This window comes from Protomyctophum bolini (genome assembly GCF_963924005.1).
Source record: "Protomyctophum bolini genome assembly, chromosome: 9".
Lineage (NCBI taxonomy): Eukaryota > Metazoa > Chordata > Actinopteri > Myctophiformes > Myctophidae > Protomyctophum > Protomyctophum bolini.
The window spans coordinates 32,882,710-32,908,093 of record NC_137870.1 but is presented as its reverse complement, the minus strand read 5'-3'; the positions used below and the strand labels follow the sequence as shown (position 1 = coordinate 32,908,093).

General features: G+C 41.7%; 1 protein-coding gene across 3 annotated transcripts in view; it reads right to left on the bottom strand.

The window, feature by feature from the left end:
• Positions 1-25,113, bottom strand: part of dph1 (diphthamide biosynthesis 1) — a 61,022-nt gene extending 35,909 nt beyond the window's left edge. For 2 of the 3 annotated variants that reach the window (XM_080771855.1, XM_080771856.1), the window contains exons 1-3: positions 25,038-25,113; positions 20,242-20,391; positions 14,226-14,289 (exon numbers count right to left, since the gene is read on the bottom strand). In XM_080771855.1, coding sequence (XP_080627981.1) covers positions 14,226-14,289; positions 20,242-20,391; positions 25,038-25,089 — 266 coding nt within the window. In that variant the 5' untranslated portion in view covers positions 25,090-25,113. Of the gene's footprint in view, positions 1-14,225; positions 14,290-19,570; positions 19,592-20,241; positions 20,392-25,037 lie in introns of those variants that run through there. The other variant, XM_080771857.1, reaches the window with a different exon arrangement.
• Positions 25,114-25,384: the final 271 nt, after the last annotated feature.

The following is a 25,384-nucleotide window of genomic DNA, read 5'->3' as shown; positions in this document are numbered from 1 at the left end:
TCATTAAGATGTAATTAAGATGTTGAAGAAGTCTGGGAACTCAATAACAGTCCTTGTTAATTAGGGGGCCTCTTTAGCAAAAGCACATGACTCAATATGTGTGATGTACTGCTCACCGACTGCTTGTCAACTCAAAACAACTACTGCTGAGTGCAAATGCAAGTCAACAGTTGGTGCGAAGGGAACAGCCTAACAGTGAATGAATGCATCACTGCATAATGCATATGAGCAAAGACGTTATTGATGTTCTGGATTCATATCATCCATGGAATTGCCTCAGAATGGCAGAACAGCCATGAGAGCAGATATATCTCAGAGGTTTTCAACCAGTGGTCCGAGGACCACCAGTGGTCCTTGAGGGGGTTCCAGGTGGTCCCCAGCTAAATGATGGAGAGCTGGTAACCAAATGGACCCTTTTAGATCTTTAACTCTTGAGAGCGTTAAATGAAATGGGTCCATTTGGTTTCATTTTACGTGCGCAAGAGTTACATTATTGTTAAACATCTGCATTACTTAATTTACAAGAAGTCTACACAATTCAACATATCTCTCCTATGGTACCAAAATCAATACAGCATAGAATTGTGGACAAAATCTTGTCCAACAGCAACAAAATATTCTAACTTTTGCATCTGAAAGGCAAAAATCTCATCAAATGGTGGTCCGTTGCTCAAATACCCAATAAATAATGGGCCCTGATATGAAAAGGGTTGAAACCCACTGATCTATCCTCTTCCTGCTGTCCACTGAAGATGACGTCCATGTCAGTGATGGATGAAGTATTCACTTCACGCAAGTATGTTTTACTTAAGTAAAAGTATCAATACTGCAATGTATTGACGTAATCATATTAATAACTGTACTGACTCTAGAGCAATGGAATTCATGGACCTCAAGGCAAGCTTTGACCTCGTCCAACATGTAACTGGCAGTACCCATAAGCACGGAAACACATTAGATTTGGTCTTCACAAAGGGTATAGATATTAATGTCTCAGCCATTTCTGAAATTCCTGCTTCCGTTTCTGATTATTGCTGTATATTGTTTAATACTACAGTTCCAAAACCAAGAGATCGCTCCGAAACTGTAATTAAAAAGAGAAATCTTGATGAGACAGCAATAGCAACTTTCTCCGATTTAATGAGCACTCCTACTCCATCTAATATGACCTCAGTTGATAACCCTGTAGATGATTTCTATGACAAATTAAGATACAGTGGCTCCTTTATAAATTAAGAAAAAGTATAAAACACCATGGAATAATGCCGCCCTCAGCTAAAAAGAAACTGCCGCAAAGCTGAGCGACAATGGAGGAAAAATAAACTCCATCTGGAAAATTTGAATGAACATTTACATAACTATAACACTGCTCTCAGAAAGGCGAGACAAACCCATTTTCAAAAAATGGGTTTATCACCGGCGATCATATCGCTCAGAAATGAGCCACAAATCAAGCTGGTTTTGATCCAAAACGCAGCCTGGAACAAGAAACCGATAGTATTCTAAAAACTGCATTCCCATAGACAGCATAAGCCAGCGGAATCTTCACTTCCGTTTTCTTCCATCGCACCAGAACCTTATGTTACGAGCGAGTACAGAACAGGTTGTGATTGGTTGTGAACCGTATAATCCATTTATATTAAAAAAGACGGTCAAAAGGCGATCTCAGCGACGAGGACGTTTGGACCAGAAGGCGTCAAAAGACGATCTCTGTGGGAAATGAGTTAACCAGCAATGTGCTGCCTCCATGTGTTCAATAATCAGATGCCTCTGTGTATGTGTGTGACTCCGTATGACTGTATACTGTCTCCCGTCATGGTTTACATCTGGGTTTGCTGCATTTATTTGTTTGTTTTGAAAACTACAGACATGCGTGAGACATCTAACAATGATCCTCCAGGATTCATTCTACGTATTTATCTATTTATCGTGCATTGCCAAGGTTTTTCCCCTTTCAACCTTTATTTTGAAGAGCCAAATATCCGTAACAGACATAATGCTGTGTGTGGTGTCTGCAGAAAAAACAGACCACGAGTATCACAGCGCCTGCTGTTGGCCCTTGAAAAACCTTGTTTTCACCAGAAACGACATTCATTGCGCCGACTTCGAGATACAGGCCATTGAAAGAGTGCAAGTGGATGCACGTGCATCTTAAAAGTGGCCACAGCCACTGTCCCACTTACACTGTGATGCTAACTGGAGACAGCTATCGATTCGATCTGATCAAAACATGGATTAAAGAATATAAATCCTAAAAAAACGTAGGCTACGGTTCAGGCTGCCAGACAAAAGTAATTCTACGCTTCTGGTGGGCTCCGTGCTAACAGTCAAATCATGCCATAGCAATGCCTGAAATGCAAGTCATATGTAATGTAAATAAAGTGAGACACTCACACTCACACACACACACACACACACACACACACACACACACACACACACACACACACACACACACACACACACACACACACACACACACACACACACACACACACACACACACACACACACACACACACGCACGCACACACACTGCTGCTGCCCAGAGGCAATGTACAATTACTATCCAAAGTTCCAAACCAATGATAATAATTGTTTTGGTATTGCTTGTGATTATGAAAAGACATTGTGCTATGGGGCGGAGCAGGGGTTTAATATTGGATTGTGATTACAACAATCTTCAAGCATTACTTCAAGTCGCTTTTACTTTCGACTGAAAATATGATGGTACATTGTAAACTTTACTGGCACACTGTGCTTATGAATTGCTTTTTCCAGTTTGTGACACTGCATGAACAAGAGAACTCAGATGGACCATGGAAAAGTATTTTTCATCTGTAGTCTCTGGGAAGATTGATGGTTTTACAACCATAAAAGAGCAATACATACGTAAGACAGTACATAACACAAATGCACAGATAAATGAGAAAAACGATGCAAACATTGCCAGGATGCATTACGAGCAGCCTAGGAACAATCCAGTATTCATTCAAGCACAGGAAAGTTCACACAGCAGGAAACAGGCATCTACAGGTAGATGACAGTAACATAATGCAAGACAACACATCACAAAGATCACTGACAGGATCTCTTTTCCCTCCCCCTCCCCCCCCCCCCCCCCCCCCCCCCTCAAACTGGAATCCCACAGCCTGGAGTGAGGATGGCTCTGCAATAATCCAAGAATATTCAGATCACTGCTTATCAAAGTTTAACTTTTCTCAACTTTGTCACTTCAGTTTAAAAAAAAACCCACCAAAACTACTTCGACAAAATTTTAGACGAAGTTGTTTTAAAAAAAAAGATGTTTCACCCCAATTGAAGCAAAGCATCACCTTCTGGTTGTCGTCATTAAAAGAGCGGTGCCCGTGGGGCCTCTACAGTGGTGCCCGTTGGGCGCTGGCCTACTTGGAACGCTGCAAGTTGGAAATGCATGCCCCACCCAGATATTATGTCTGTGTCCCACTGTCCCTTTTATGCCCATATATGGAGTTCTTTGTCAGGCATGCCCAAATATGCAGTCTATGTAGACGTCAGAATGATGTCAGAACAGGCCAGCTCCATATATGGACACTGGGTATAGGGGAAACAAAACGTTTCACCAAAAATTATCCCTCAAAGAAACCCAATAAGCAAGCATATACTGTATACACTGCTTGATCTATGTGTGCTATGCTTTCATACAGCCCCTTTGCTGTCATGGTGATTTATGTACAACAGAAAAATTACAATCTCCCTGCTGTGTGCTACAAGACACCCTTAGACAAGCCTGGGGGGACCGAGAGAGAGAGAGAGAATACATTGTTCCGTTTCGATTGTCTTGTTCCACTTCTGCTTTGGCAATGTAAACGTACGTTTTCTCATGCCAATAAAGCTCCTTTGAATTGAATTGAATTGAATTGTGTGAGAGAGAGAGAGAGAGAGAGAGAGAGAGAGAGAGAGAGAGAGAGAGAGAGAGAGAGAGAGAGAGAGAGAGAGAGAGAGTAAGTGCTTAATTGCAATAGCATTTGTTGTTCTTAGGATCCATTTAATTGACCAGATCACTTGATTATATGGGTTTGTATTATCTCTTCTTTTCTCTAATCATGTAGATAACCAACCTTGTATTCTTCTAATCATGTTGTTGTTTTTTCTAAGTATCCCTCAAACCAGCGGTGCTCATGAAAGGCAACAATAGGCCTATTCAGAGAAAGAGGGAAACAATGCCACAAGGGCATACAAAGTGGGCACTCAAAGTGGAAACCGGTTTCTACATGTTTTGTAGTATTTTTAATATGCGATTGTCCCTAGTTGATCATTGTTTATAACTGTTATGATGCACATACTGTATGTTCCAGTGTTATCAGTGACCGTTGACTACTTTTCACAAGGATCTACGACGTGTATGCCCTTGGGACTACACAGAGAAATCTAGTACACAGATTAAAGTATGGAGCCTTATCTTGTGCATCCTCCTATGGATCTTCCTCACTTGACAACACTGATGACGGCTTGACACTGAAACACATACCGGTAGTTGTTTTGTCTACAGTGTACCGTGCCAACTTATAAATAAAAGTACCTTAAAAGGGCCACTTCACCCCTTTTGGAACTTATTTTAATGATGTTGAGGACATATGTGTGCAATATATATTTTAGTCATGTTCATGACCAAAATGTAGTCTCGTTTCCTTCCTGGACTTGAAAAGTCACACCTCCAAGCAGCCTCCCACCTCTCCACAAGGAGGGGAAGTGCGTCAAAGAATTATGGTCATCGTAGGACTTCAGTAATCCAGTCAAACCCTAGTCAAACACATACATTAAATTTCTGCGTGTGCAAATTGTGCTATAGTTATCTACTGCAAATACTATTAACATTGAGAGACTGCAGTTTCTTCCAGTGGTGAAATGGCCCTTTAACGACCTAGTGAAATACTTTTAGACCATATCCGTGGTCATCATATGGGTATACCGGGCATACCTAGCAATGGATGCCAAAAAAATAGGAACATTTCCATTTTTGTGTATTTTTATATCAAAAGTGCATAGAAATATAATTTTAATTACTTCCTTGGAACGAAAACGTGATGTGTGCATAGTACCCTGGAGGCATGTGATGTTCTGATTAGTTAAAAAACAAACAGCTTACCGTTTCAGTGAGTGAAACTTCAAATATTTAAAATGCCAGTATTTTCATTTCACTAGGTCTTTAAGGACTGTTCTGTGAGTGGTGTTATTCTTTAATATTGTAGTAATGTAGGTAACTCTTCCAGACAGTATACACCCGGCAAGAAAACTCAGTAAAATAACGAGTTGGAGTTTGTGTAAAAGTCGTCCTCACAGACCATGGCTGGAGATGAGCACACATTGAGCACAATCAAACTCATTAAAAACGATACACAGCACATCACTACTCCACAATATCTCAGTACTGCGCATAATTTGATCAATACATGGATTAATGTAGCCCTCAGGATTGAATTAATTTGTTCACATTCCCTACTGTAATATATTCAATGATTGATTGATTTTTCTCTGATCACTCATTCATCGTAGGGCTTTTTTTTTTCTTTCCTTGGTATATTTTATGGTAAAAGGAGGATTATAACCGTCAGTCTAAGCTGAAAGAAGGTTTTGAAATAAGTAACCTGACCTTTTGTGCTTTATTTTGAGTATATATAGTCTATGCAAAACAGGGCAATTGACTGGATGGATAATAACAGTCCTTGACTATTTCGAGCTAGGTATAAAAACATTTCCTGGAGTTCTTTGGTGTTAGTTGCGGACAGACAGAGAGCACCCAGGGGGTCCTTGGCCTGCAAGGCGGAGATAAATACTGAACTATGAACGGAGCTCCATTTTGACCGGACATAGTTCTCTCTCATACCTAGCCTGCCCACTCCATGTTATTGTACAGCAGGTTATATCGGGCCATTCCACAGTCACCACCAGCGGTCAGCACTAAAAATAGCAGGGGTAGCAGAGTGGTCTCACAGGAGAGGGAGGGTGACAGGCAGGTCAGCGAGGGTATAGACTAGTATAGACAAGCAATGCTACACTTCCATGTGTGACACTGCAGACAGACGGCTCCACTCCAGCACACATGGCATGTTTAGCTATTTACTAAGTGATGTGCGTATTCTATTAGTTTTTGCCATCCACACACACACACACACACACACACACACACACACACACACACACACACACACACACACACACACACACACACACAAAGCCTGTCCTTGTACATAAAAAAATGTGAGCAATCTCAGCAATGTGAGTAAAATATTTCCTGTACCTGATGATGGCTCATCTTTCATTTCATTACATCTCAGACACGAGCAAAAGTGAGCATTGGAACAGGAATTGGAATTTAGAACAGGTCTTGCTCTTGCTTTTTAGTTTACTAGCAAATTAGTTTTTATTTATTAGTCTTTATTGGTTGCGTTACTAGACGTTCCTGTTCTCCCTTTGAGCTTCTTCGGTAGTTGCAAATGCATTGAGCAATTACTATGTAATCGATCAATGCATTCGACAGACAGACAGACAGACAGACAGAGCGCGTATTGGCATATCTGGCATAGGGAAAGACTCCTCTCCCTAGGTAGGAGTGTAATTCAGCAGAGGAAACCTAATTATTTTCTTTTTTTTAAAGAATGAAGTTAGTGGAAGCTAGTGAAAGTAATTGTGTAAAATGAAAGGCTCTGAGGAGACTGGGTCTGAAGGGGAAAAAGCAGTGACAGAGACAGGAGCAAACCAAAGTGAGACAAAAAGATGAGGAGGATGTCGGAGGTGGAGGGATAAGAGATGGGAGTGGGTTAACTCTATGATTCCTTAACGGTTCCCTTGAACAATTCCTATACAGGGTTCCAAATGGACCTTTGTACATGAATTATTATGGTGGTACATGAATTTAAAAAAGAGAACCATAATTGTAGTGTGATAAAAAAAGAAAGAAAGGGAAACGGTTCCAAATGTAATGGAACCGATTCCGTACGTACGATGCTGTACCGATATTTACGATAGGTAAGGTAGGTAGGTAAGGTCCTTGAAATGCCCTGCAAAAGAAGATCATCACGGCACACAGAGTCACTATGAAGAGGATGAAGAGGACCTTGAAAGAGGACCCATGAAAGTGCCACAATCCAATTTACTACAGTACACTGTAGTATATTGCGAGTGTACAAATGTAACAACAATGGACCTGGGTTACATTTGTACACTCTCGGAGTTACAAATGTATACATTATCACAGAGGATTTGAATGTGTAAGTAAAACTAAATAAGATTATACAGTAATAGTTATTACAAGTATCTCACATTTGTTCCTATAAAGACCAGAATGTCCTGAAACTGTGGCTATCAGATCTGTAAGAGCATAAAGAGATGAAGGAATGATAATGGGAGGTATTAAAAGCTATTGTGCCGTTAACTCAGGAACAGAGCGAAAAACCAAAGCTTTCTGAGAACAGGTGAAGCTGGAGCCTCTGGCCAAAAACGCTAATTGAAAACATTCAATTTCCGCTTAGTCTTGTGAAAATGAATTACTCCAACAGGGCATATCAAATGCCCATTTATGAATACCATTTTCATAGGGCACTTTAAAATCCATCAGTTAGCCGTCACAAATGAGCCCGAAAGGTAAATGTAAACTAAGAACAGAGGGACCATTTGGCCACAATCTAATGTGCATTCAAACACTCAAATTGGGGGATTATTTACCAAATAACAGAACATCACTGCCTTCCCTAGCATAAAATTCCACAGTTAGAAGTAGGTCACAATTTTGTGACAAAGAATATTACAAAGAGCTTTTACTGTGCAAATGCCCCCCTCCACCCCCTCGCCTCTAGTGTCCTACATCATCTCATCTGTCACTTTAGTCCCTCAAGTCATTTGATGGTCCCTTTCCCCCTCTCTTCATTTTCACAACCAGTCTCAGCTCCTCTAGTCTAATATTTCCCTCATCTCAAGATGGCTCTCAAGAGATTTGAGCCATTCTTCTGCTCACCTCATAAACATGATATTATCCCCTCATGGCAACTCTTTACTTTCTCCATTTCGGGAGTACAAGTAAGATGCGTTGACCCTTTTCCATTGAGAAGCCCAGCTACAATGAGACTTTCTCAAGGTATACAGTATGTACTGTGTTCTAGTTGTAAATCCTTGCTGTTGCTTCAGAAGGAGAGCATCGAAACACTGCACCAATATTTGCCAATGTTTATGTAAAACAGAATTGCAGTGAATGTTTTCACACTCAGTACTTTTCTATTATTCACAATTTGCAGTTAGTCCGACTCATTCTCTTCACTTCCAGAGGAATATCAATGTCAGTGCAATTACTGCATGGGAGGACATTTTAAAAGCCATGAGCTCATTTCCATGTACATGAACGTATGTCATATTCCTCCCACATCTTTCCCTCGGTGTGCATAATATTATGCATGTCTCTATGAGTACAATTATGTGGGTATGTGACCGGGAATGTGCCATCCGAAACGAGCATGATTATGGCTGGTCTGAGTGGTATTGGGTAGAGTAGTGTTGGGTAGAAAGAGAGAACGGTTAGAAAGAAGTGGTAACCTTGAGCACTGTGCATGTGCAAAAATGAGAAAAAGGCCACACACACGTAGCCACGATGCTGTATATTTATTATTATCCAATGTTTCGACCTAGGAGGTCTTCAATCAGGGATTGAGGGAATGTGCATGTGCAGCAATGGTTTCTTTCTGTAGCATACATACCCAAGAATAAGGGGAATACATTACACTTAACTGGCCTGGTGGCCTTTTCGCTGGGCAGCCTATTTGGAGTGAAGTAGAATGAATTACCGACTAGTCAGTTCCCCGCTGTGGTTTCTTCATCAACTTGTCCGATTTTATTTGGGGAGTTAAAGGGTAGACCTTTGGACTCCTAAACCAGATCAGACCGTCTGACTGATTCATTCACTCTTGTCCGAGATATGAAGAGGAGAGGAGAATATAACCCATTTTTCTTATATCTCAGAAGAGCCTGAAATGCATTTACACGACAGCTTGGGCAATTTCCAAGGTGTTACCCGCCAACCCAATATACTACATAAAGTATAACCACCTATTACTTTTTCCAGTCTGTCCAGGTGGAGAAATTTGTGTCGGTATCTTGGCAATCCTCCAGGGACGCACGTGTGGCTGATTCACATTACACTCTTCAACACCACTGCCTCTACACCAGGAAAGAAATCACACTCCAAAATGCCAGCACTCATTGTATGTCCTTTTCATATCAATTTATTTACCTCCGACGTTGATAACGAACGCGTTTTGGCCTGTGTGGCCTTCGTCAGCGTTATGACAAGATAACAGGAAGTGAGGTCTTTATATATGTGAGATATAATCAACAAAAATTAAAGACAGGTGTCACCTGTTATCCTCTTACACAGTATCAAAGACTAATTATGGTACCAAGAAAGGATAAAACAATCATGAGAGTATAAATAGGTATAGTAAAATATGGATACATCACAATGAGCTATCATACTCAATATGGGGCCGGCCCCTAAAGTACCTGGGAAGTTAATAGACAAACCAGACAATGCTAAACTCACACCTTGAGTCTATGCTTTTTAAAGTCATTAGAAATGTATAAAGACAATAAATATGGAAAACACACACATATATATATATATATATATATATATATATAAAAAGAAGAGACACCATTGGAATCCAGAGATAAATAGACATACAACTGGACTCCGTCTTGAATGGGGGAATAAATAAGACATACACACGAAGCCACACCTTGGAGTGATTAACGCTGCTCCAAAAGCACCGGTGTCACTCCACCACAGAGACAAGGAGCAGTCCCTACGCTAGCTGTGGTAGTCATAAGAGCCTGAAACTTCATTCCTGAGCACCTCCCCTGTACATTGTGACTATGAAGTATGCTTCATATGAAAGCTGTGGGTTGTGAGCGAGGCAGTGTTATGGAACAATGGGAGGTCTGGTTGGTACTATAGTAACATGTTTCTTAAGAGGATGTGGGTGGGTGACCGTTGATGATGAGAAGCACTTATGAGTTCAACATTGGGTAATGGCTGGAAGGAAAGCTCATTAGTCAGAACATGCTCTGTGAGTGGAGCCGTGGGCCCGGTTCTATACAAGCTCAGTGTGAGGTCCTTTATCAAAAGGAGCCCGAGACAGACGGCGGCATTATGCACACAGACACACACAGCTTCCGTTACCTACAGTACGGCTCAGCTGTGGGTGTGAAGAGAAAGAGTGGTGAGGCGAGGGCAAGGAGGTGCTACAGGCTTCTGCCAGACTCCATCATAATTGTAGCACTGACATTTACGCTGGGAGGCCGTGAGCCAAAGGCTGCCGCTGCCACCATTACAGAAATGATTAAACCTGCTTGGAATTGATTGAGCCTATTTTGACGGGTGGATGGATGAAATGGAGAAGTGGAGGGGTCTGTGTACAACTGTGCATGGCCTTCAGACAAAACACTATCTATTCAAGTTGTGTGATGGTATGATTCAAAACATTCCTACAGTGAAAAAAATAACCATTCTTGATTTGTCCTAAGTAACTATAGAGCCTACCAGCCCGGGTGGAGACCTGTGCTCTGAGGAGCACATATTTTCTAGTTACTCAAAATATTATAGTAATTCGACATATTCCTCTCTACTGGGAAAGGTAATACAGTAATTACACTAGTAACACGTTACTTTTACATGTACATTGTTACTGCCCAACACCGAACTGCTGTATGTACAACCTAGTTGAAATGGAGGAACAGGAGTGAATAAGGCCCATGACCAATGCAAGTTTTAGGTCTGATGCTGATCCGATTTTGTTTTGAATTAAACACATGCATAGATACAAGAAAAGTATTCTGTATAACTTCAATATATGAAAATAACTTTGAACTACAATGAACAAGCAAACAAAAAAATATAAGATACACACAAACTGAACCTTATTTTATGTTTTACCATGTATGCCTTACTAAAACTAATTGAAGAATTGCCTCTATTGCTGGAACAAATCTGTCATAACGGACAGAATACACAAGCTAAGTTCCAAAAAATGTGGATACCATTCCTGGCCGTGCTTGACAATAGTTGAGTATATGTTATATATTTATTGTGTGTGTGTGTGTGTGTGTGTGTGTGTGTGTGTGTGTGTGTGTGTGTGTGTGTGTGTGTGCGCGTGTGTGTGAGAGAGAGGGAGAGGTTTGATGATGAGAGAGAGGGGTTTGATGATGGGAGTGAGACAGAGAGGATTTAGAATAGATAAATATTGACAGAGCTTGTTTGTACAATGTGCCAACTGCCACTTTATGTCCAAAACTGTGTGTGTGTGTGTGTGTGTGTGTGTGTGTGTGTGTGTGTGTGTGTGTGTGTGTGTGTGTGTGTGTGTGTGTGTGTGTGTGTGTGTGTGTGTGTGTGTGTGTGTGTGTGTGTGTGCGCGCGTGCGTGCGTGCGGTCAGGCATATATTCTGGCCTTGCATGTATAAACTGCAAGCAGCAGGGCTATAATGCACAGAAGCCTGCCATCGTTAGGACTTAGTATTCCATCCCACCAAAGCTCCTTACTCAGTGGACAGCTTAGCCCTTTGATCCGCATTTTGATATGGATCCAAGTCCTGTCTCCTGAGTGATAATTGGTTGTGGGAGTGGTAGTGACTGGCACAGACCCACAACCCCGGAGACCCTCCGGTCATTCTGGATTTAACCCATTTTGGGCGAGAATCTACAAGCGAGATCTACAAGCTCATAGCGCGCCACCGAGTGTCGCGCTACGAGCTTGTAGGTCTGCTATTTTTGAAAAATCGAAGAGCGACTGACATAGAAGACATTTTTGGAATCTGATCTCAGGTCAGAATGAAAACTGTCAGGATGTAGAAGACATTTTTTGAATCTGATCTCAGGTCAGAATGGGTTAAGCAGGGTAGCATAAGGTCGTCTGCATGCAGCCCTAAAGACCCTGACCAGACCTGGCATCATCACATTTCAACTAGACTCCGCTATTAGCAGTTGAAATGTTTCATTACTTTTACAACTAGTCCAACTACACCAACTTTATATTTCAATGGATTAAGTAAGTTACAGCCATCTGCCAGCTTGCAGATGGATGGACATGGATGCTGCATTGATCATTCTCATCACCTTATGTCTAGTCTGCGTGCTTACTGTCATATCTCACGTGAACTCCTCTCTTACTGCCTATGCCGGCAACTTATGTTAATTCGTTTCCTGAAAATGACGGAATGACGGAATCCATATCTGAACATGGCCAATGCCATATTTTGTATTCATTCAACAGCTGCTTTAGGTCTTTCAACAATAATAAACTGCTTTGAAATAGAGCGTCGCAGTCCCGCCCCCTACCAGGGTCCAGCAAACGATTCCCCGTTCATGTTCCTTCATGCCGAACAAATAATTAGAAAGAAGAAGAAAACGGAAGGTTACAACACTTTTTTTCTTGTTTTTCTTCTTTGTAATTATTTGTTTGGTCCAAAATATTGTGTTTGTCATGATTTGTCACGATTCGAGTTGGCTTTGTCGGCGGCGTAACCGTCTTTAAATAAATACTTTTTTGAAATGTCTATGGGAAAAATGCATTGGGAATCATTTCCTGGGCCTGGCGTCGTCATGAAAGGGACTGCGACTGCTATATGAGTATATATTCAAACAACCCCAATACATGCTCATATTGGTGTGAAGAGGGTAATAGTGAGGGAAGAGACAGAATGAAGAGGTGTGAAGACAGTGAGAAAAGCAATTAGCTTCCAGTAATTGCTCTCATTAAAAGAGATTGGGCGGATTTAGCTAAGTCCAGGAGCAATGGTCTCTGAACCACACTGCTTCATGTGGATGGGGGGAGGTCAAAGCCATGGTAGCAAGTGGCAGCCCTCAGGCAGATAGTGGTGTTACTGATAAGACTGGGCCCTATCAACAGGCATTTGTCTCATTCCCACATCCCCTTCACACATTTAAATGCTTGCTGTGGGTTGTGTGAGTATGACAAATACCCCTTTCACACAGGCGTTAATGCTCTGTGTGAAAAACCACAGGTTTATAATTCACTGCAGGTCACAAGTAGACCCCGACCGATAAATCGGTCCAACCGTTATATCAGGGACTCCGCCAGACCAATTTTGTCAGTGCAAATAAATTACTAAACGACGTGTTTAAAATACCAGAATGCACCAAGTAGCTTATACGCCTTCTGAATGTAAAAGCCTTTGACTTTGGAACCGTGCCTCAGTCAATGATATGTAGAGAGTTTCAGAGCAAATGCATTTGATGCAGCCGAATCAGTAGTGAGTTTATTTCAAGCGCTCATGTCTTCATATAGACACCCTAGCCTAGCATGGGGAGAACAGGAATAACATGGACAAACCAACGTGATCCAAGTTTCCTGTAAATAATCAAATATCCGACTTGACCAAAACTATCTTATGGCGACCTCCACCAATCACTACTCATCACTCTGTCCATCTGGTAATCACGTTAGCATTGACCATACACCTATGAAAGGAATCCACTCTGGACTGGATGTTGAATGATATGGCCATTTTCTTTGAGAAAACACTTAACAGTAGCACACACTGTTCCCAGGAGAGAGGAGCCAACTGAAGGTTGAAATGAGACGATGGAAACCAACAACAGAGAAGAAAAATGGAAACAGAGGGCAAATATTTTTCTTTGTCGTCAAGAGACCAACACACAAGAACACCTTTTGTGGTTCAATGCATCATTCTACTGATCGATCCCTGATGCACACATTGTGGTATCCGCATTCCGCAGTATAGACAGAAACTGAACACAAGACAAATTATTAGGCAGCATGCAATGTGCATTATGTGTGCGTGCGTGTTGAAGTGTTTTAGTGCACTAGCTCCTACAGTATGCAGACTGTCTGAAACAAAATGTAATTAAGAAGAAGAATGTCTCTGCCCTCCTCCAACTGTGAGCAAGTGAAGCAGTGATATCTGGTCGGTCTTCTTGCAGCGCAATCATCTCTAATATTCTGTGCAGTCCCTGATAGGGCTGAGGGCAGGGAATTATGATAACACTCTGGCTCTTCTAATCGCTACGGGGGGTGGTGGCCATGCCAGTTCAAGTTCACATGGTGCCGACTCGAGTTCAGCAAGCTACTCACTTACAAACTCCAGCAAACTTTAAACAGACAGACTGAAACATATTTCTCTATTTCCTTATCTTGACTGCTGAGGAACAGTGCTATGCTTACCTCTCAATGATGTCAGCAATGACACAGGCAAACATCTGCAGGCCCTCCGGAAGCTGCAAAGCCACTGGAGAGTAGAGACAGCCAGGGAGACAGGTAGAAGTAGAGAACAGATAGAAGGTTAGACAAGTATGCTGTGAGTGACAGCAACATGTTATTTAATACATCCTAGAAAGCAGACCTATACACAGTTTCCGCCATTAGCTCAGTGTGTTTCACTGACAGCCAAGAGTGATATTTTAGGGCAATTTCCCCTCTGCCACTACATTACTGCTGGATTATCTTTCTGACTGAAGGGCTGTAGGAAATATGACCTAAAACGATCAGCTCAATTGTGTTATTACACCTCTTGTCTTCTACAGCCCCATTAAAGTCAGTCAAAGTCACCCTGTGTTCACCTGTCTCTCTCCACGACTGTCACTGGCTTTATGAGTGTTCTAAAACACAAATGTGGAATCCATTTGACCGCCCCAAAAATACCATAAATCTATTGAATATAGACGATTACCGGTACTTGAAATCCATGGGGTCCTATAGAGCAGTGGTTCTACCACCTCAGAAAATATTTGGCTCTCTGGGTACAGTAGCGTATACACTTAACCTATTCCATTCACACAGGAGGCAAAATAATTATAATTAATATATAAAAAAATTAAAAATATAGGAATAATATAGCTATTTTTCCAGTTGTGTCAGCTAACAAACAAAATGATAATAATAAAACTGGCATTTTAACTCTTAGTCCTCACACGACACACACACACAAACACACACACCGGCTTTGCGATGCGCACGTAGCTGGCTTTAATTGGTTACAGTTACACTTTTCAGTAGGCTACGCTACATGATTGGCTTTGGCTGTAAGATACGCTGTTTGAAATAGGTTTCAGTCATTACCACTGTCTGTAGACTACTCCTGTGGCCTCGGAGACGTCCACAGGCATTTCGTTTTCACTCCCCCCCACCCCCCACACACTCCAGTTATGTTGAACACCAGTTTCTTAGTCATATTAAATGGTGTGTTTTTTCCATTTGAACGGCAACCACAACACCAGCCTGTGTGTCATTTCACTGGCGCTCATGAAGGCAGCAAGTGTTCAGTGTTGTTAGGTCTGTCCGAGACATTCACCACGACTACGTAGTACGTACGTATTGTGCTAAAGGGAAGGACTCACCATGAATATTGTGCTAAAGGAAGCACTCAGCATGAATATTGTGCTAAAGGGAAGCACTCAGCATGAATATTGTGCTAAAGGAAGCACTCAGCATGAATATTGTGCTAAAGGGAAGCACGCGTTATGTATGAAAATGTACTCGTATGCATCCTTTATTCTCAGAAAGGGGATTATAAACATTGTAGTACTGATGTACTGTATGGTCCAAGTCTCTCATTAACAGGCCATTGCTTTACAAATCCTCTTTGGGCCATTAAATGTCACAATTTGTTTGGGATTCAACCGGAACCCACACATGCATGCAATACAGTGAAATGTCAGCATTCAGGTTTCTCCATACAATGAAGTCTATGGAGCTGAGCCCAGTTTCTGGGGACAGGGGCTTTGTTGCAATCAACCATTTGTCACTGTCACACCTTGCGTTCATAAAGCTATCAATCCTTCAATAGACACCAACAATTCAGGGACATCAAATTCAGCACACAAATACTACCACCACACAGCCATACTCGATAGAATTTCCAAACTCCAATGCCAAGCAGCATTAAACAATACAAGCTGGGACAAACTAAATAGCCAAGATAGAGACTAGAGAGGGGAGGAGGCATGGTCATGAGATGGAATGATGGATGGTGTATCGAGGAGGAGTAGAGAGAGCATGTCTTTCTCTAATGAAAGGTTAAGGGATCACAAAGGGCCCGTGTAAACAATAGACGGACAGAGACAGACCATGGAAAGGGCGAGTTTATTAACAGAGAAAGGTTTCGAAGCACGCCACAACCATAGCTGACAGAAGCAAAGAGCTTTTGCTGTCTGTTCTCCACAGCAAAAGGCACACACACGCACACACACACGGGTTCATAGCTAAAAACTTAAACCTCCTGAACTGCTCACAAATAAATTGGGCCACCCTCATAATTGTTTTTTAAATTTGTTGTTAAAATCAATTAGTTAAATTACTTTATTCTAGTTCTATAATTACTTAGTTTATACAGTCCTGTCTGAAATAAAGCATAAAAACGAAAATAAACTAGAAAAGTGCTCCTCAGTGCACAGGTCTCCAGACTCTCCACCAGGTCAGGTAGGTTATTGTGGGCCAGCGGAATATGAAAACTCAAACGGATCTGTTTTGATCAGCATAGAGATAAGTTGTACCGATCTGCATGATGTTTGGACAAAATCTATAGGAGCAAAATAAAACAAATGTAATTTAGCAGAAATTGGCCATACCGCTGGGTGGACTGACTGACTCACTGGACTGTCGATTAGAATACTCAAGCTGCACAGTGTGAGATAACGTGCTTCACTTCTGGATGGCATTGCACTCCAGTCCAGTAATGAGATTTCATAGATGGAAAGCAATCACAGTGAGTTGTCCCTGTCCAATTTTACAGTTTCAGAATCTGAATTACTGTCATTGCCAGGTATGTTTACTCACTAGGAATTTAGACATTTTCTCAAAAATATAATAGATAACCATAAAGAAGCTGCAGACTATATGATATGCAAAATACATTACATATTGTGTCATGCTGATGCGAGGCAGTGTAATTCACCTTTACAGAAACTTGGAAATTAGGCAGACAGACGGACGGACGGACGGACGGACGGACGACACACACACACACACACACACACACACACACACACACACACACACACACACACACACACACACACACACACACACACACACACACACACACACACACACACACACACACACACACACACACACACACACACACACACACACACAGAGGTGAAAAAGGACTGCTCGAGATAGAGAGCCTTTCAGTAAAACCTAGCTGATGGGGAGTGGTTTAAGGAGACTGTCTCAAGCTCTCTGATTTAAGTTCTTCAGAAAACTTAGGTCAGGATTTAGAAGGCATTTTTAGAATCAGCCTCAGTCTCAGTCTCAGTGATTCCGGACCCTAATCCACTCTGTAGTGTGGAGCGAACATCTACGCCGGCTTAGAAGGAGTGTCTGATACTCCTACTGTCAAATGTCATTATGTCAATCACAAAAAAGTGATTAACAGAGACAGAAAAAGGTAAATACACATTGCAATTAGCTTGTGGCCTTGTGCAAAATAAAAACAACCTCTATCAAACTAGTGACAAGTGGCATACTGTGAGTAGCTGTGACGGTGCAGCACTTTGCTCCTTAAACTCTCCAGCTGACGGAACAGTTGCGAAAAATGGAAGGAATTTGAAAATGTCTAGAAAGGAAATAGTAGCTGTGCTAACCTTTTGATAATTAACAGTGCAGACATTGGAAGACCTTCAGAAACACAAACAGTTCCCTTGAAGCATGTCAAAGCCTCTCCAGGGCTCTCCAGAACCACTTTCATGGTTCCTAAAGGTACCCACCCAGCAAAATACTGAGTGATAATTTTACTCTGAAACTTTTACAGTTCAATTAAGACTCAAGATTGTGTTCACTGTCCACAAATGGAGTTCAGTAAGTATATAACAATATTTATATAACAATATTTATCTGGCCTGTGTGTGTGTGTGTGTGTGTGTGTGTGTGTGTGTGTGTGTGTGTGTGTGTGTGTGTGTGTGTGTGTGTGTGTGCGCGCTCACGCAACAGTGACACTTGGTGGTCAACAAACCAGACGGACATGGACAGACATAGCCGTCTATAGGAGTGGCTAGCACCACTCAAAACATACATCACTTACCCTACCTTACCCTAATTTTAATATAAGTATGCACATGAATGTATGAAGGTACACACAACCTTAGCCAAAATATAATGATCAAAAGTTAACCTACAGTAAAATTAAATATTGTTGTAATAGAGCCACTTACAACAGAACCTGCACTACATTACCACTACAGCATAAACATGGTGATATTCATAGAGTTCAAAGAATGACAAAGGAACAGATGGACACAAAGGATGGGAAGGGGACAGACAGAAGCAGACTCTTGAGTCACAAGAGATATATTGTGGTTTAATGAAAACATCACAGCAAAGAAAAGCCAGACAGGCTGTCGTAAACCTAACACCACCCTTGGGGCATGGACATGGGCAACAACAACAAAAAGAAAAGAGAAAAAATAAGAAGATTGAATTGTCCAGGCATACCACCTGCAAACTCCCCAACAGCCTGAGACTCTCTATGCATTCGGACATTAACATTAGTCAGGAACAATTTTGCCTTTCCTCAGGCTGAAGGCAGCCCTTGAAACACTCAGTCATGCTCAGCTTAACAGGAAATAGCCAAAGAGGAATTATATGCACAGACCAATTATTAGTCTTCAAAGCAAATTTAGACAAATTCTCATGTGTGAAGCAGGGTCTTTAATTGTGTGCAGTAGTAGGCTAAGATTCCGAAAATGGTTCAAGGAATATTTAAACATGCCGTTATTGTTTTCCCTGGCTTGGTGTAAGGCCTACTACTCATGCTGTTATATTCTCTTACTCTGTTTCTCTATTTATTACTGCATCTATAAATGTACCACTGAGCATTGTGAGCAATAGACAGCTATTAGACGTGCGCCTAAAAATGGGTTAAAGTTTGTTTAACTGTATGTAATGTGTTTTATTTTCGTTTTTCGTTTTATTTTTCGTTTTGTCATTATTTATTTATTTTTGTTTTGTATTTATTATTGTCAATTCATTTCGTGATAAGATTTTGTTTGTATTTGTGCTGCCAGGGGGATGTGGGGGGGGAAATATATGTCAATTGTTGAAAATACTTGTGTGTAATGTGTAATATAAAGACAATGAATAAACATGTGTTTTAAAAAACATTTCGGCAATCAGCCTTCGTCAGGGTCCCTTCCTCTTTTCAACGTATATTACACGTCTATTAGACAAAAGAATGCTCAGTGAAATGCCTGAAGAAGACCTTACAGGTCGTAACATTGGTTTCTGCTAAATTTCCAGCATCGTGGCTATGAGTGTGAAGCCTTTTTCTTCTTTTTCATTGTTCATCGCCAGGTCGTCCAATGATGGTGTGTGAATGTGGGAAGTGAGAACGCTCGTGAGGACGCTGGTGTCGACTGTTCGCCGCTTCACCTCCGAATGTATGAATGAATGAACCATTGTAAAGCGCTTTGAGCACTTGGAAAAGCGCTATAAAAATACAATTCATTATGGACATTAACATTTTGTTATCTTTAACCACAAACTTGATGGGAAAGGCAGTTTCAACTTACCCTTTCCCTTGACTGGAAGTGCACTTCTGTCTGTCTGTACAGTGTACACTGTAAATACAGTGTTACTTTTATAGTGTAAAAATGACCTGTGAGAGAATGTTAATATAATATTCCAGATTTTGCTGTTTAACCCATTTTGGGGCGGGAACCCCTTTTGGTGTTTTAAACATTATGTTATAATTTAGCTATTGAAAAATAGCAGATCTACAAGCTCATACAGCGCGGCACCGAGTGCCAGACAGGCTATATTCAATCGACCATAACTAAAGAATGAATGGTCGCTTTGACAAAAAGAAATCAATCAAACTGCAGATAAATATTCCGTGACTGCTTAAAAGGAAAACAAAAACCGCTGGCAGTGGTGGGTGGATTATTTGTTTTTCTCTGGCAGTGAATGAGTTCATACCATGACTATCATGCTCAATATCTTTTGACCAGTGCAGAATATGATTATGCTTGTAAAATTGCCAAAGTCTGGCAAATACTAGACTTTTTGTATTATTGTTGAAAACCGTGATCCAAGAGAGCACAATTAGACATGCTGCCTCGAGCAGCTAAATTAAACTGTCCAACTTTCAATCCAAGAAATTGGCTGAACAGCAGAGAAAATCAATCTAACCACTTTATCAATCTGTCAAATGAACCATGTGTATTGGGGAGTGTGACCTCACCTCTCTTAGCATTGGCTTGTCTGACTCGCCACACCGTCTTGTGGATCTCAAAGTTATAATTTGCAGGCAATGCTCGGATGGCATCCTGTAGTTCTGGGTCTTGCAGGATCTCATCTGGAATTTGATTGGCGATCCGTCGTGGTGCTCTCACTAAAATAGAAGTAACATGATTTAGCTACATTAACCTCTTAAACCACTGTCGGAAAACTCAGGGTGGGATCTCTGTCGGTCCTTTGGTCTACATGTAGCTCTGGTCCATAGCTCTAATGCCTCTCGTCTGTAGCGCAAATATAAAAAACGTTTTACCTACTCACCAAAACAAAGGCGGTTTGTGTAATTAGAAAGCCTACTTTCGTTAGTGGACGCACTCTGAGCCCCCCACCACATATAGAAAATGCTCTTTTTGGCCAGAAAGGGATTTTCTTTTCACCACTAAGGAAAGTAGGCTTTCTAATTACACAACCCGTCTTTGTATTAGTGAGTAGAGTAGAGTGACATAGCCTTAATGCAACGGCAGCAAGAGCAGTAAGGCTATGGATCAGAGCTAATCTATATGTAAAGTATCTTGAGACAACTTGTTGTGATTTGACACTTTAATCAAATTGAATTGAAAGAAATTGCTGATCTACAAGTCTACAAGCGTTCTACAAGGGTTTTGTGTGTAAATCTGCTATTTTTGAAAAGAAACAAAGACTAAATGACAGGTACATTAGAATTGTATTTTCTGTTTTGTGGCTGTAAAGGTTTGTTTTGGTAATGTTGTAAACACTGAACTAGAACAAAGTTGCATCCCAGAAAGCAGGATTAGCGAGTTTACAGAGGATCTCTGTTTAGTCAGTCCTTCATTTTCTATTCCAAAAATGGGAATCACTGTCATGTCGTGTCCTGAAACAAACCGCTTACAGCTTAACTTGATATAACTCACAGCAGTGTTTGTTTGGTCATAGTATCCCAGTGCCACAGGACGCCTTATGACGCCTCCCCCTTATAGGAAGCAGTTGCACTTTTGTGTGAACCCAATGGAATGCTCAAATGAATCACCAGGCTTTACAATGCAAACACATCATGATTAGATATTCTAGCCTAGCCCTACCCAGTAAGCACTATGGTTCTAATAATCAGCTTCACAAGGCTGCTCACTTATGGGAGTTTGCGCCTCCTGGCGTGAACACATGTAGAAGCATTTATTTATAAGCTGACAGACAATAACTGGCTGGGACTTTAAAGGAAGACTGACACGCCCCTCGGGAGCTAATAACTGCTATCAAACAATGCTATCATGATTCTGACGTCAGAGTGGCGAAAGCTTTCCCCAACGACTTCTATGCGGGCTCGCCGGGCTTGGTGGCCGTGGTAGCATAGCAACTTATGCTACTATTTTGGTGTCACATTTAGCTTGAATACTGGGTGAAAGTCTCATTAAAAAATTTATTTTTTCGCAACATTGTTCAGGTGAACTGTGTGTTTATGCTTGTTCATTGTAATAATCAATATCGCTATGATTATTTTATTTATCGCCGCGTCGCTCCGCATGACAACATAGTCTAGCCCGTCTCAGATGCAGGCTGCACACACACGGACGGACGGACGGACGGACGGACGGACGTATAGTCTCTGGTCAGGTCCCCGCATTGAACTGGGCATGTGTGTACGCACACACACACACACAGACACACAACTTTTAGCCGTGGCTATAGTGCATGACAGCGGGGAAGAGATTCCGTGCCATTGCATGTGTGTGTGTGTGTGTACACACATGCCCAGTCCCCCGTAGAGGCTCATGATCTCGTCCGCAAGACTATGCCTCGGCATAGCGATATTTATTATTACAATGAATACAAACATAAACACACTATAGTTCACTTGAACAATGTTGTGGTAACTAACTACGGTATTACAGAGTGAGAGCGAGGGTGTACATGTCAGCCTGCGGCTGAGAGGGGAAAAGAACAGTAGTCGCGCTGCTCTCACAGCGGCCAGACAACAGCAGACCGTCCGTAGTCGCGACTGTCGCGCTGCGGGGCTGAGAGGTCTCAGAGCGGGCAGACAGGGGTGTTGGCGACCGGGGGAACATGGGACTCCAGTCCAAAATTTGCGCTTGTGCTGCAGTTCCCCTAAAAAACCCCACGCCAACCTCAATTGCATTCAAACTAAGCATTTCTGGCGAAAAAATAATTTTTTTCAATTACATTTATAGCCAATATGACGCTAAATGTACCGTCAAAAACGCTAGCCTGACCTATAGCCACTTGTTGCTAGCGCCGTAGCCCTGTTTCAAACTGTTTCAAACTGTTTTCAGTCAGACCACGTGATGTGCTGTACCACCCATATTAATTTCGGGGCATGTCAGCGGACCTTTAAGATGCAAGGACACTGACTCCGCCCGCCGGCGCACCAGTATAACAGCGTCGCCCTGCGTCTTCATTCGTTTGTTTCTTCTCATGTGTACAACACAATGCAGGGAAGTCTCCTGTTCGGTATTGATTTTTCCATAAGGACGAGAGTTTCTCGTCCTAACCGCCTGGGCCGGACGGTGTGCCACCCGATCCCAACGGCCTTTGCCGCGTGTCTTTCCTCCATCTCCATCCCCATTTCCTGTCAGACTACTTTCAACCTATTCCAAAAAAATAGCCAAGAAAATCTTGCGAGGTTTTGTTTGTAAATGTAAACATGCTGTTTGAGATGCACCCAGTTGCAGCCAGACGAGCAGTCCTAGACATTTTTCCTAAAATGTCTTCTAAAGTGTCTCTCTCAAACACGTCCATTGTGTATGGTTTTTAGCGACAAGCGGACGAGATCAAATACGTTTGTTTACATCCAACGGCATTCCAATAATACGGCTTCAAGAGTGGGTGTACAGATTTGGACCAATCAGATCGTTTTTTACTCTGATGTTTTAGGTAGGCATACCTATCGGAGTTTTCCTGGTCAGAATCAGCTTGTTGTGTTCGCTTATGTGCTAAAGAGTGACTTTGAGAGCTGTTTCCCCGTTACAATGGAAGTCTATGAGAGCCTATTTTTATTTCTAATATTTACTATTAAACTGCACAACGGAGCGAAATAATTCATGGAATGGACTAGTTTGCTCATAACAAGGTAAGAAATCAAACCCTCTTTCTGAGGTCCACACATGCTACAGCAAATATATTTATTGACACTGCTTAAACATTTTGACCAGCATTTAAAGCTTGACCAGGATCCTTACCTAGTAACCGTCGCTAACGTGGTATTGGCCAAGAACAGGCTTGGGTGGGACTTAGCGAATGGCTAATTATTGTCTGTGAGCTTATAAAGCCAGGAGGCGCAAACTCCCATAAGTGAGCAGCCTTGCTCACGGTTATAGAACTTTGGTTACGTTCGTAACCCCTAGTTTTTCAAGGCAATCTGTCATTTATCTCTATAATATTTTAAAACATACACTGTAGTGTCACTCATGGTGTCTGATAATTAAAAAGGGTGGCACTGTGCTGATATACTAGTGTACAGTTTGTTGTTGAATACAAATGAGAGATAAGAAGACTGGGTGTGCCAACCTATTTAAAAGTTCCTCAGATAATTGTGTCATGGACATTGTCATTTGAAAAAGTCTCTTTTTCGTGACAAATTAAGCATGTTGGTTGGCTGCCTCAATTCCACAATGAACTAGAAAAAGTGTTCCTCAGAGCACAGGTCTCCAGTCTCCACCGGGTGAGGAAGGTTATTTTGGCCTCCTGGTGGCACTATAATAGGCCAAGGTTATTAAGGGTGCCATCACTGCCATGTCGTCTTTACGGCTTGCCTTCATGAATTGAGGCGAAAAGGGTGGATAGTGGGAATGTGCATGCAAAATCTCAAGGAAATTGCACGTTATGTTCATGATTTTAGGCAATTTGTTCTGAGTGGACGACCTGTACTCGCCTGGCATGAAAAATCTCTTTGAAAACCTGTGTTTCTGATTGTTCAACCACAAAATGCTTTTGAAAAGTGAAAATGAAGTTAGTACAGCCCAACAACATTTTGTTCACACTAATTACTTCCAAAGCAATGTTGAAGTGAGTCATACATTTCTGCAGGTCAGACTCATCAAGGTTTGGGCTTTAAATGTAATTCCTGCATACGATTACGCCACTGGGACGACGGACGGACAGACAGACAGACAGACAGACAGGCAGGGTGGTGCAAAACATACTCTTTCGCCACGACTTCGGCCTGGCGGAGACAATTAATAGTAGTTTCTTTTTTTCCTATTAGATTGAAGGCTTTTAAGCCAGTGTGTGCATTCATGCCTCGTTTACATCAGAGTGAAATACCGCCTTTCACCTGATGCGCCCCGACAATACAACCATTGAGGAACTTCCGACGGGTTTTTAAGCACATTTATTTTTAAATACCGACTACTAATAGTGCAGACAGGTTCCGAATGACTACAGGGTATGCCTACGGGTAAAGCATTTTATATTTTTGCATTCGTACATGTTTGGAGAAGTACAGGCTTTATAAAGCCTGATGGATCATATTTATTTTCTATTGCTTTCTGTTCATTTACGGTAACTAACACAGCACAGCTTCTCTGGATTCTGAACAGACACGGTTTGTTCGTTACTTAAGGTTAATGGTTATTTGATAACCAAATGATGCAATGCACACGACATTTTGCATCATTTGGTTGCAATGATTGCACATTCATGGTTGTCATCCGCGTTGGTCGTTCGGATATTGTTTGAAAATAACCTCGCCATGAATTGTACACATCCTCGCGTGGACATATAATACATTCATGATATGTCTGCTGTGAAATGAACATTGTACATCTTTACCTGTGGTCTTTTTAGTAGAAGCAACTTGCGTTTCGCTCAGGGGCGCTGCCATGTTGTTTTCTTTCTAAAGCGTGAGCTCAGAAAGGCATGGCCAATCGAAAGTAGAGTACACTGACAGGCAGCGGAGGTAGTCGAGTACCGATACAAGCGAACATAGCTGAGCCCGGAAGACCAAAAATAGCGGACATGCTGGCGGCAGTCTGGGGCTGCGTCCGAAATCATTCCCTATGCCCCATATAGTGCACTACTTTGAGGTTCCGCCATTTTGTTATAGTGTCCGAATATGTAGTGAGCATTTTTGCACCCTAACGTAGTGGACTGAAGTATCCCACAATGCACCGGGAATT